Source organism: Hemiscyllium ocellatum, chromosome 22, assembly GCF_020745735.1.
Source record: "Hemiscyllium ocellatum isolate sHemOce1 chromosome 22, sHemOce1.pat.X.cur, whole genome shotgun sequence".
Classification (NCBI taxonomy): Eukaryota; Metazoa; Chordata; class Chondrichthyes; order Orectolobiformes; family Hemiscylliidae; genus Hemiscyllium; species Hemiscyllium ocellatum.
Genome location: NC_083422.1, coordinates 3,784,901 through 3,797,010, shown reverse-complemented (window position 1 = coordinate 3,797,010; position 12,110 = coordinate 3,784,901). Strand labels below are relative to the sequence as shown.

The window sequence follows — 12,110 nt, the reverse complement described above, 5'->3', positions numbered from 1 at the left end:
CAGTCAGACCCGGCTATGGGGGATAACAGCTAAAGATAATCCCGCTCAGGTCTGTCCCCTTTGGGCTCTATGGCCAGGATAAGTTGGAAATAAAAGGAGACACAGCTGTAGGTGGGATTGTGAAAATCTTCTGACATAGTATGAGCTGCGGTGCTGTCCGCGTACACGGGCGGATGGTACCCCACACTGTACAACAATGTCACCGGGGACGAACAAAAAATCACCTCCAGGATTTCAGAAGGACCTGTTGGTGGTGAAAGGTCACAGGCCCCAGAAAGTTTGACCCTCCCTGACAGTGTCAGCTTATTGCTATAATTGGTGTTTTCATTACTCACCCACCTAACGGAAAACTTAACACAAATAAACATGCAGCCAGCCACAATATTTAATTATTGTACATCCAAAAGAAAACAAGCGAGCCATTCTAAAATAAAGCGAGCGGAAATTTTCTTTCACAAAACAAGCATTTTTGTACATCAGCCGGGCGTTATCTACATGATCTAATTTCACAGAATGTTTTGTCGGGAGATCCCACCTCCAGTTCAGATTTGAACAGAGCGGCTTCTCAATGTTACAGTCAGAGTGGTGCTGGAAAAGCACAGCAGGCCAGGCAGTACCCCAGGAGCAGGAAATACCGATGTTTCGGGCAAAAGCCCTTCACCTTGTTCCTGGGATGCTGCCTGACCTGCTGTGCTTTTCCAGCACCCCTCTAACCTTGACTCTGATCTCCAGCATCTGCAGCACCCACTTCTGTCTTGTCAATGTTACAGTGTCTTGCTTATTTCGGTCTTGTCCAAGTTTTGATTCCAACAAACCAGGTTCCATCAGGACAACAAAAGTCACATCCACTAAAAATGACCGGTCAGGCTGCGGGATAAATTCCTGTGGGTGCAGTGGGATTGGCGTCTGTTTGGAAACGCAAGTGTTGCAGTGACGGTTCGCTCCCTGAGGCAGTGTGGGTTTAATTGATGACACGGAAACCCTGGTGGTTGAAAGGGAAGACCCTGCCTGTGTAACAGTCCTTCTGGTCGGCTGCCTGGCCCAGGTAAGTCTGGATATTCTCCGCCCCGGGAATGTGTTCACACTGGAGGTGGAACCAGCGCCTGTCCTCACTCAGGATGCGGGTCAGCGCCACGATGTAGCTCAGGGCCATCTGTAAGGTCTCGTACTTGGAGAGTTTCTTGTCCTGGCCCCACTGGGGCACCACTTTCCGGAGCCGGTCGAAAGCGTTGTTCAAACCCTGCATGCGTCTCCTCTCCCGGGCGTTGGCCGCCATTCGCCGGCGGACACAGCTCTGTACCCGGTCAGTCCCGGGCTTGGGTAAGTCCGCCAGCTCCGAGCCGGCTCCTGAACTGCAGGCGGGCAGGCTGGACTTCATCACTCCTGGCTCTCCCTCTCTCTCTCTGCAGCTGGGGAGGTGCTGGTTTAAGATCTCGCTCCTCTCTTTCTCCGAGGCGACACTTATCTCGGGGCTGGGATCTTGCTGTGCTCTCGCTGGGGGGTGGGGGGTTCTGTCTCTCGGGTGTTCAGTAAGACATGCCTTCCCAAGTCGTGATTGTAAAAGTTGAGATGCAGGTTCCAGGAATGGCAGGAGGTTTGACAAAGTTCCCTGATTTGTAACTGGAGCCTGGGCTCCCTGTTAAACCTCAAATCCCAGCGTCTGGACAGGACCCTCTGGACAGGACCAGCCGGACAGGACCAGCCGGACAGGACCAGCCGGACAGGACCCTCTGGGCAGGACCCTCTGGACAGGACCCTCTGGGCAGCACCTTTAGCCAGTGCCGGCTGCTTTAGCCTGGGATCGCCGCGTTGTTGAGGAGCTGTGGCAGTCAGTGTGTGTTTGGAAGATTTTATAGTGACTGGAACAGGTGGGAACGCGGAGCCGGGCTGACTCCCAGCGGCCGTGCTTCCTGGGAAAGTGCTCTCGCTTCAACAACCTTCCCCCCACCCCACCCCCCTCCATATGCTTCATCCACCTTCGGCGGGAATTACACAATCCCAAAGGGACGGCAACCCACACAAATGCTGGCTTTTCCCAATTATAAAAATCACACCACACCGGGTACACAGCCTCCTGATAAAGGAGTGTCGCTCAGAAAGCTAGTGCTTCCAAATAAACCTTTTGGACTATAATCTGGTGTGGTGTGATTTTTAACTTTGGCTTTTCCCCGGAATGGATTAAATTTAGGAAACGGGAGGTGAAACTGTTTGGGAGTGTAATAGTCACTCCGCCTGAAAGCACTCGGTATACCGCTCCGACTCAGCACCGCTTTGTGTCAGTTAGACACTCGCGCGGAATGTGTTCGAGAGGTTTAACCCCACTTTGCCATTTTACAATGTTAGTCTGAACGATTGTGGACAGGCTAAAACTGTGTCCAACACACACACACACACCCACACACAGATACATCCACATACCTACACACAGATACATCCACACACCTACACACAGATACACCCACACACCTACACACAGATATATCCACACACCCACACACAGATACACACCCACACCTACACACAGATACACACACACACACAGATACATCCACACACCCACACACAGATACATCCACACACCTACACACAGATACACCCACACACCTACGCACAGATATATCCACACACCCACACACAGATATACACCCACACCTACACACAGATACACACACACACAGATACATCCACACACCTACACACAGATACACCCGCACACCTACACACAGATATATCCACACACCCACACACAGATACACACCCACACCTACACACAGATACACACACACAGATACATCCACACACCTACACACAGATACACCCACACACCTACACACAGATATATCCACACACAGATACACACCCACACCTACACACAGATACACACACACAGATACATCCACACACCTACACACAGATACACCCACCTACACACAGATACACACCGACACATAGATATATCCACACACCTACACACAGATACACACACAGATATACACACACACAGACATACCCACACACAGATACACACACACACAAACACACAGATACATCCACACACCCACACACAGATGCACACACCCACCCACATGCAGATACACACACACAGATACATCCACACACAGACACATCTAAACACAGACACATCCACACACACACCCACACACAGATACACACACACAGATACATCCACACACAGATACACACCCACACACACACATCCCACACCCACACACAGATACATCCACACACCCACACACAGATACATCCACACACCTACACCCAGATACACACACAGGTGCACACACACACATAGCCCTACACACAGATACACACACTGGGACATTCACACACAGACACACCTACACTCAGACACATCCACACACATAAACACATCCACACACAGACACATCTACACACAGACACATCCGCACACAGATACACCTACACACAGACACACAGACACATCCACACACAGACACACCTACACACAGATACACACACAGACACACACAGACACACCTACACACAGATACACGCACTGACACATCCACATACAGACACACACACATAGACACATTCACACACACACAGAACATCCACAAACAGAAACACGCATATCTATAGACACACACCCATCCACAACTACACATACCTAAAAACACGCACACACCCACTCACATGCACATCTACACACAGATACACACACACCTACACACACACACAGGCACCCACACCCACACACACTCACATACACATCTACACACAGATACACACACACCTACACACACTCACACACAGGCACCCACACCCACACACATACACATCTACACACACACAGCCAGCCACACCCAAACACAGACACCCACACACAGGCACCCACACCCACACACACACACACACACACATACACACCCACACACAGACCCCCAAATCCACGCACGCACCCACACACAGACCCAGACACACAGAAGAGGGAGACATTCGTCTGCCGCTTTGGAAAATTCTGACTGACTTTGTTCCGTTGTGTTTGTTTGGTTCTTCCCTCCCTGCTCCCCTTTGGATTTCCCTCACGGTGAAACTTGTAATGATTTGTTAGAAACACTAATGTTTTCCGCCGTGTAACGTGCTCAGGGACAGCGCCCAGTGACTGGACACGGTTCTGAGATCAGACCAGGGCCGTACTGCCGTATTTTCAAAGGGTTTCCCACGCCTTGTTATCTCAGTTTGAGCTGGACAGCGGCTCCAATCTCCTTTACCCCACCGCCCTCCCACCCCAAAATAAAGCAAGGAACGGGGAGGATGCTGGAGATCGGAAACTAAAAATAAACAGAAATTGCTGGCGAAACTCAGCAGCTCTGGCAGCATGTGTGGAGAGAACGCAGAGTTAACGTTTCCAGTCCAGTGATCCTTCTTCAGAACTGCAGTCCACCCCCTCCTTGCCCTGTTTCTATCCAGATAACCAGCCAATGCCAACCTGCCTCCACGCATTCCCATAGGTCTGTAATGCATCCCAGACCCTACACCCATTCATTCATTTTCCTTTTTTTTCTGGCGGGATCCATTCCTCACTATCTACCTCTGCCCAGCCCACTCTCATAGTTTCCAAAACCTCAATCCAATCCTATCAGCCAGGGCCAACTTCTTCAATCTAGCCTCATGATTGAAACTTCATCCTAGAACCATGCCTGTAAATTGCTTCCTCACTCTGTCCAGTGTATTCACATCTTTCCTATAAAGTGGCGCCAGCAATTGTACACAAAGCCCCAGCTGAGACCGAACAAGTGTCTTTTACTAACTAGACGTCACCTCCTTGCTCCTGTCCTCTGTGCCCCTATCAGTACAGCCGAGGACACTTATGTTTCACTTCCGGCTCTCTCCACCTCTGCTACCACCTTTAATGATCGGTGCACCTTATACAGTCCCTCCACGCCCCTCAAGGAAGTGTACCTCCTTAGATTAGATTAGATTAAATTACTTATAGTGTGTAAACAGGCCCTTCGGCCCAACAAGTCCACACCGACCCTCCGAAGCGCAACCCACCCAAACCCCTACACTTACCCCACACTACAATTTACATGGCCAATTCACCTGACCTGCACATTTTGTTTGAACTGTGGGAGGAAACCCACGCAGACACGGGGAGAATGTGCAAACTCCACACAGTCAGTCGCCTGAGGCGGAAATTGAACCCGGGTCTCTGGCGCTGTGAGGCAGCAGTGCTAACCACTGTGCCACCTGTTATATATTCTTCCAACCAAAGTGCATCACCCCTCACTTCGACACTGCAACCTGTGCCTGTAACTTCCTAACCTGAACCATTATACTCTGTACATTCACACATGTGCACAGTGACCCTGGTTTAGATTTCATGTCTTTCCCTCAGACTTCACCTTCTAACTTCCTACTGTTGGTGCCGCTGCATCCCACTAGGTTTTGTAAACCCCGCTCTTCCTTCACATTCTCCCTTGGCTCAAACGTCCATCAAGTTTCAGCAGCTCACCTCAGTTCATTCAACTTGGGAATGTTCCACTGGGGTACGGCACTGACCTCCTCGGTTTAAAATTGTTCCACGTTTTGTGTCATCTGACATTATCCCCTGCACACTGAGATCCAGATTATTAACACAGGTCAGGGAAAGCAAACATCTGGATCCGACCCTCGGGGAGCTCCACTACAAACCTTAGTTCTAATCATTCTGGAGGTTAACATCACTTTTTGAAAAAAAATTTAAAAGTCACTTAAGAAACAGAATGTAAAGACGGCAATGATTGCTGTAACTGCAGTCCCTCAGGGTCACGGTGTTGTAGAGATCTCCAGTTCAAGAGGAACACGTTGTTCCAGCGTGTTTTCATTGTCACGTTTGATTTAACATTTCTCCCGAATTCCATCCTGTTGCTCTGGTTTAATGAGAATTTATAACGTCCAGCTTCTCTGGTTTAAAAAGCAAAACAGAGTAAAATGTGCGTTCTCCCCTCCCTCTCAAAATAGAGCCCCGCAGGAAATCTCTCTCCCTTTCTCCCTCGCGACATTCCTGAAATGTCCAGAGTTCGGCGTCAATCCAGTTTCCCAACGATTCCGAAAGTTGAATCGGTGGCCCTGCTTGGGAAAGGGACTCACAGTGTAAACCAGGAACAAGAGGCAAGGTGTACGAGGGGAGGGAGATAGGGAGCAGGGAAACCTGTGACCAAGGAGCAACTCTGTTACTGTATTAGTCCAAACATAGCCCTCCCTGTCTCTATGTACAAACATATGTACACAATGTAGATATTTAATAAAGAACATGAACTAAGGAATTAACCAGTGGCATGGAACTCTTTTAAAATCACTGGGTTCCCAACAATAAGGTGCAAAATTAATGTTTCAAAACCATTGTGAGACATTGCATTTTAGTACAACAAGGGCAGCACCTATACAATTAATACAGGGCCTTAGGTAGTATTGTAGAACAGAGGGACCTGGGGATTCTTTGAAGTTTGCAGGGTGGTTTAAAAAATGTTTGGCACGCTTGCCTTGTTGCTCAGTCCTTTGATTGCAGGAGTTGGGAAGTCGTGTTGAGGTTGTACAGGACATTGGTGAGGCCTCTTCTGGAATATTGTGTCCAGTTGTACATAGAACAGCACAGCATAGTACAGCCCCTTTGGCCCACAATGTTGTGCTGAGCATTTATTCTCATCTAAGATCAACCTAACGGACACACCCCTCAATTTATTGCCATCCATGTGGTTGTCTGTGACTGCTTAAGTGTCCCTAATGTCTCTGACTTTTCTACCACCACTGGCAGTGCATTCCACACACCCACCACTCTCCCTGTAAAGAATCTACCCGTGACATCTCCTCTATACCTTCCTCCAATCATCTAAAAATTATGGCACTTCATGATAGCCATTCTGCCCTGGGGAAAAGTCTCTGGCTATCTGCTCTATCTATGTCTCTCATTACCTTGTCCACCTCTATCAAGTTACCTCTCTTCCTTCTTCTCTTCAGTGTGAAAAGCTCTAGCTCACTCAACTTCTCTTCATAAAACATGCCGTCCAATCCAGGTAGCATCCTGGTAAATCTCCTCTGTACCCTCTCGAAAGTTTCCACATACCTCCTATAATGGGGCAACCAGAACTGGACACAATATTCCAAGTGTGGTCGAATTAGGGTTTTATACAGTTGCAGCAAAACCTTGCAGCTCTTAAATTCAATTCCCCTGTCAATGAACCCAAAACACCACACACTTTCTTAACAATCCTATCACCCTGAGTGGCAACTTTGAGGGATCTCTGTGCATGGATTCCAAGATCCCCACTGTTCCTCCACACAGCCAAGAATCCTGTCTTTAACCATGTATTCAGCATTCAAATTCAACCTTCCAAAATGAATCACTTCATACTTATCCAGGTTGAACTCCATCCGCCACTTCTTAGCCCAGCTCTGCATTCTGTCAATGCCTTATTGTAGCCTGCAACAGCCCTCAACACTATCTACAACATCACTTACCTTTGTATCATCAGCAAACTTACTGACCCACCCTTCCACTGCTTCATCCAAGTCATTTATAAAAACTACAAAGAGCAGAGGCCCAAGAGCAGATCCCTAGGGGACACCACTGGCCATTGACCTCCAGTCGGATTATTTTCCAACCACTATCACTCGCTGTCTTATTTCAGCCAGCCAATTCTGTATGCAGACAGCAAAATTTCCCTGTATCCCATACCTCCTAACTTTCTGAATAAGCCTACTGTGAGGAACCTTATCAAATACCTTCCTGAAATCCATATGCACCACATGTACTGCTTGACCTTCATCATCTTGTCTCGTCACATCCTCACAGAACTCAATAGGGTTGTGAGGCATGACCTGCCCCTCACAGAGCCATGCTGACTATCTTTAATCAACATATGTTTTACCAAATAGTCATAAATCCTATCTCTCAGAATCCTTTCCAGTACCTGCTTACCACAGATGTCAGGGGGACTGGTCTGTAATTGCCAGGGATTTTCCTATTCCCTTTTTTGAACAAAGGAACATTCATCTTCCTTCAATCATCTGGTACTACTCCCGTGGAGAATGAGGATGCAAAGATCATCACGAGAGGTGTAGCAATCTCATCCTCACTTCCCTTAGTAACCTCGGATATATCTGGTCCAGCCCTGGGGATGTATCTATCTTGATGCTTCCCAGAATTTCCAGCAAAATCCACTTTCTTAATATCAATCTGTTCAAGCCTATTAACCTGGTCCACGGTGTTCTCACTATCAATGATGTCCCTCTCTTGAGTGAATACTGAAGCAAAAAACTCATTTAGGGCTTTCCCTACCTTTTCAGACACCAGGCACAAGATCCCTCCCCTATCCCTGATTGGCCTTAACCTCTCTCTGATCATTCTCTCATTCCTCATGTAGGTGTAGAATGCTGTTGGGTTTTCCCTAACCATCCTGCCAAGGCTTTCTTATGCCCCCTCCCAGCTCTCCTCAGTTCTGGTCGTCCAGTTTTAGGAAGGATATTATTAATCTGGAGAGGGTTCTGAAAAGATTTACTAGGATATTGCTGGGAAAGGAAGGCTTATTTATAAAGAAAGGCTGGATAAAGTGGGATTTTTTTTTACTGGTGTGCAGGAAGTTGAGAGGCAACCTTACAAAGGGTTAAAAAAAATCATGAGGAATATGGATAGGGTAAACAGTTGGTGTCTTTTCCCTAGGATGGGAGACCTCAAGACATATTATTAAGTGAGAGGAGAGAGATTTAAAAAAAGACATGAGAGGTAAATTAGATTAGATTCCCTACAATATGGAAACAGGCCCTTCTGCCCAACAAGTCCACACTGATCCTTCGAAGAGTAACCCACCCAGACCCATTCCCCTACATTTACCCCTGACTAATGCACCTAACCCTATGGGCAATTTAGCATGGCCAATTCACCTGACTTGCACATCTTTGGATTGTGGGAGGAAACCCACACAGACACAGGGAGAATGTGTAAACTCCACATAGACAATCGCCTGAGGCTGGAATCAAACCCAGGTCTCTGGTGCTGTGAGGCAGCAGTGCTAACAACTGAGCTACCATGTCACCTTATGTTTTACACAAATGGTGTTTCACATGTGGAATAAACTTTCTGAGGAAGTGGTGGGTGTGGGCACAGTAGCAATGTTTAAAAGACACTTGGATAAATACATGAAGCAAATTGGTGGCTCAGTGATTAGCACTTCTGCTTCACAGCACAAATGACCTGGGTTGAATTCCACCCTTGGCTGATGGTCTGTGTGGAGTTTGTACTTTCTCCTTGAGTCCAGGTAGTTTTGCTCCAGTTTCCTCCCACAGTCCAAAGATGTGCAGCTTAGATGGATTGGCCATGCTGAAGTGTCCAGGATTGTGAAGATTAGGTGGATTAGTTGTGGGAAACACAGGATTACAGGAATGGCATAGACGTCAGGGTGGGATACTCATCGGAGGATAAATGTGGACTCAATTAACCAAATGGGTCAAGATTCCATAATTGTATGAATAGGAAATGTAACTGCAATTAATCAGATTTCAGAAGAGTCATACTGGACTCAAAATGTTAACTCTGTTGCTCTCTCTGCAGATTCTGCCAGACCTGCTGAGTTTCTCCAGCATTCTGTGTGTTTGTTCCTTATTTTACAGGGTCTTCGGGTCATCTTTGAATTTTGAATTAAGTTTATACTTGCGATTGATATGAATCAAATTGGGAGGGAGGTTAGAATTAAAGTATTCATTTTTCATATAAAGGGGAGGTGACTTTGGACAGCGGAAGGAGAGAAAAACCTGGGGAGTGTGCACATGCAGTTTAATCTGCTGCACTACTAATGGGGCCAAGAAATGTTGTACTCCTTGGCATAAACATTTCTTGAAAGATTTCAACTCATACTGCTAATGGTGGAAAATTAACTTCAATATTCAAAATAACTGAATATTACCGTAGTATTAATGTCATGCTAACAAAGGTATTTGAATTATTTTAAATAGTGGAAGTTTCAAAATGTTCTCCTATAACATTTTTTAAACATTTACTTTATTTTCCAGTCAGTGGTCCCCCCACTGACACCATTGATTTTTTTCAACAATATTATGTCAATAAGACAGTGAAATTTCCTGAGGCAGTTTCAGACATATTCAAAGAACTGGGCAATAAAGAATTTAGGAAAGAAGTGGATTGAGTGATAAAGAATTTAGGAAACCCATGATTGAGGGAAAGAGTCTTGTCCACTGTTTAAATTATCATTCATTTCTTATTTATCTTTCCAGATAAAACTGCACAGATCCTTGCAGGAAGCTGTGTTCTATTTTGAGTTGGTCTATGATTGGTTCAAACACAACTCAGGAAGCTATTGCTGAAAAACTAAACACAGAGAAAGCTGGAGAAACTCAGCAGCACTGACAGCATATGTGGAGAGAGAAACAGAGTTAACATTTTGAGTATGGTATGACTCTTCTTTGAAAGCTATTTCCCAAGTTAATCCATCTCGTCTGCATATCCCTGGACACTATGGGCAATTTAGCTTGTCCAATGCACTGATAAAATGGGATACTCAGTCGGACAGTGCTTTTTTCTTTTACTGAAGTAGTATGTATTGAATTTTAAACAAATGGTCTCACCGAAATTATCATCTGTCCAGAACTCTGCAGAAAGGAGTTAAAGAAAGTGAAGGAGAAATATTGTGAAGATTTGATCAAAATTTGATGTGCCCTGAAAGGTAAAAGATTGATGGTACTTAGGTTTCACTGCAGGTATCTCTTTGTGACACACACACATATACACGGTCACAGTGTTTTTGCACAAAGTGTCTTAAGTTGACTTTCATTGACAATAGTATCTCAGCAAGTGAAGGATTCCTTCAGTTACAGGGTTGATTTACCTGATGGCTGAATACATTTGGTCCACAAGAGACACATTATTGTCTGAAACCAGTCAAGGTCACCATTGCCTCCTTTCTTTGGGAATATTCTAAGCATTAACGAATGCATCTTCATCACTTCAGCCAGATACCGCTCACCACAGAATCAAGAATGTTATTGATGCTTTATTCTGGTGGGAATTACAGTCCTTTCCCAATTAAAGCAGATTAAAGGAAAATCAGCCAGTCTCACTAATTCACAGGATACCCATAGGTTCAAGGAGTAATTTACAACTGCATGTTGAAATCAAAGCCATTTTATGAACTGTAAAGAATTCTATTTTATTGATGTGGCTTTAATGTGTATGGGGGAGATATTTGTGAATGATTTTGTGATTCAGTTCCTCCTTTCCAATGAATAGCCCCTTCAGTGTGTCATTGTAACTGAGAAGGAGGCAGGAATCTCAATAACTGTTGTTGTTAGACATATTAAACGGCAAGTGACAATAATATCATTGTGTTTTGTGAGAGGAAAGTCATAATGACAAATGTATTAAACTTCTTTGAGGGAGTAACAAGTAACATGGATAAAGGGGAACTCATCAGTGCACTGTCATTGGATTTTCAGAAGACATTTGGCAAAATGCCACATCAAAGGTTTACTTTGCAAAATAAAATGTTATTGTGTGTGAAGTAACATATTACCATGGACAAAGGATTGGTGAGTTATAGGTACACAGAGTAGTTCTAAATGCGTCATTTTTTGTTGACAAGCAATGATGAGTGATGTGCCACAGGAATCAGTGCTGGGAATTGTAGGTTAAAAAGTAAGTTGTGAAGAATTATAGAATCATAGAATCCTTACAGTGTGGAAGCAGGCCATTTGGCCCATCAAATCCACACCGATCCTCTGATGAGCATCCCACTCAGACCTAACCCTCCTACCCTTTCCCTGTAACCTGTATTTCCTATGGTTAATCCACCCAGCCTGCACGTCCCTGGACACTGTGGGCAATTTAGCATGGCCAATCCACCTAACCTGCATATCTGTAAAAAGTGGATATGAAAAGTCTGCAGAGAGATATAGATAGGTCAAATGAGTAGGCAAACAATTGCCAGGTGGAATATAATTTAGATAAATGTAAGTTGAACACTTTGGCAGAATGAATAGAAAACCAATGTATTATTTAAATATGGAGAGAAGTTGCAGAATTCGGGATGATAACCGAGGATTTGGGAGACATGGTATACAAACCAAACAAATGC

General features: G+C 45.4%; 1 protein-coding gene across 1 annotated transcript; it reads right to left on the bottom strand.

Annotated features, from left to right (window-relative positions):
- Positions 1-848: 848 nt before the first annotated feature.
- On the bottom strand, positions 849-1,378 carry LOC132826116 (transcription factor Atoh7-like). The gene is given in 2 exon segments (XM_060841766.1): positions 849-1,076; positions 1,079-1,378. Coding segments are annotated over 2 exon segments (528 nt in total).
- Positions 1,379-12,110: the final 10,732 nt, after the last annotated feature.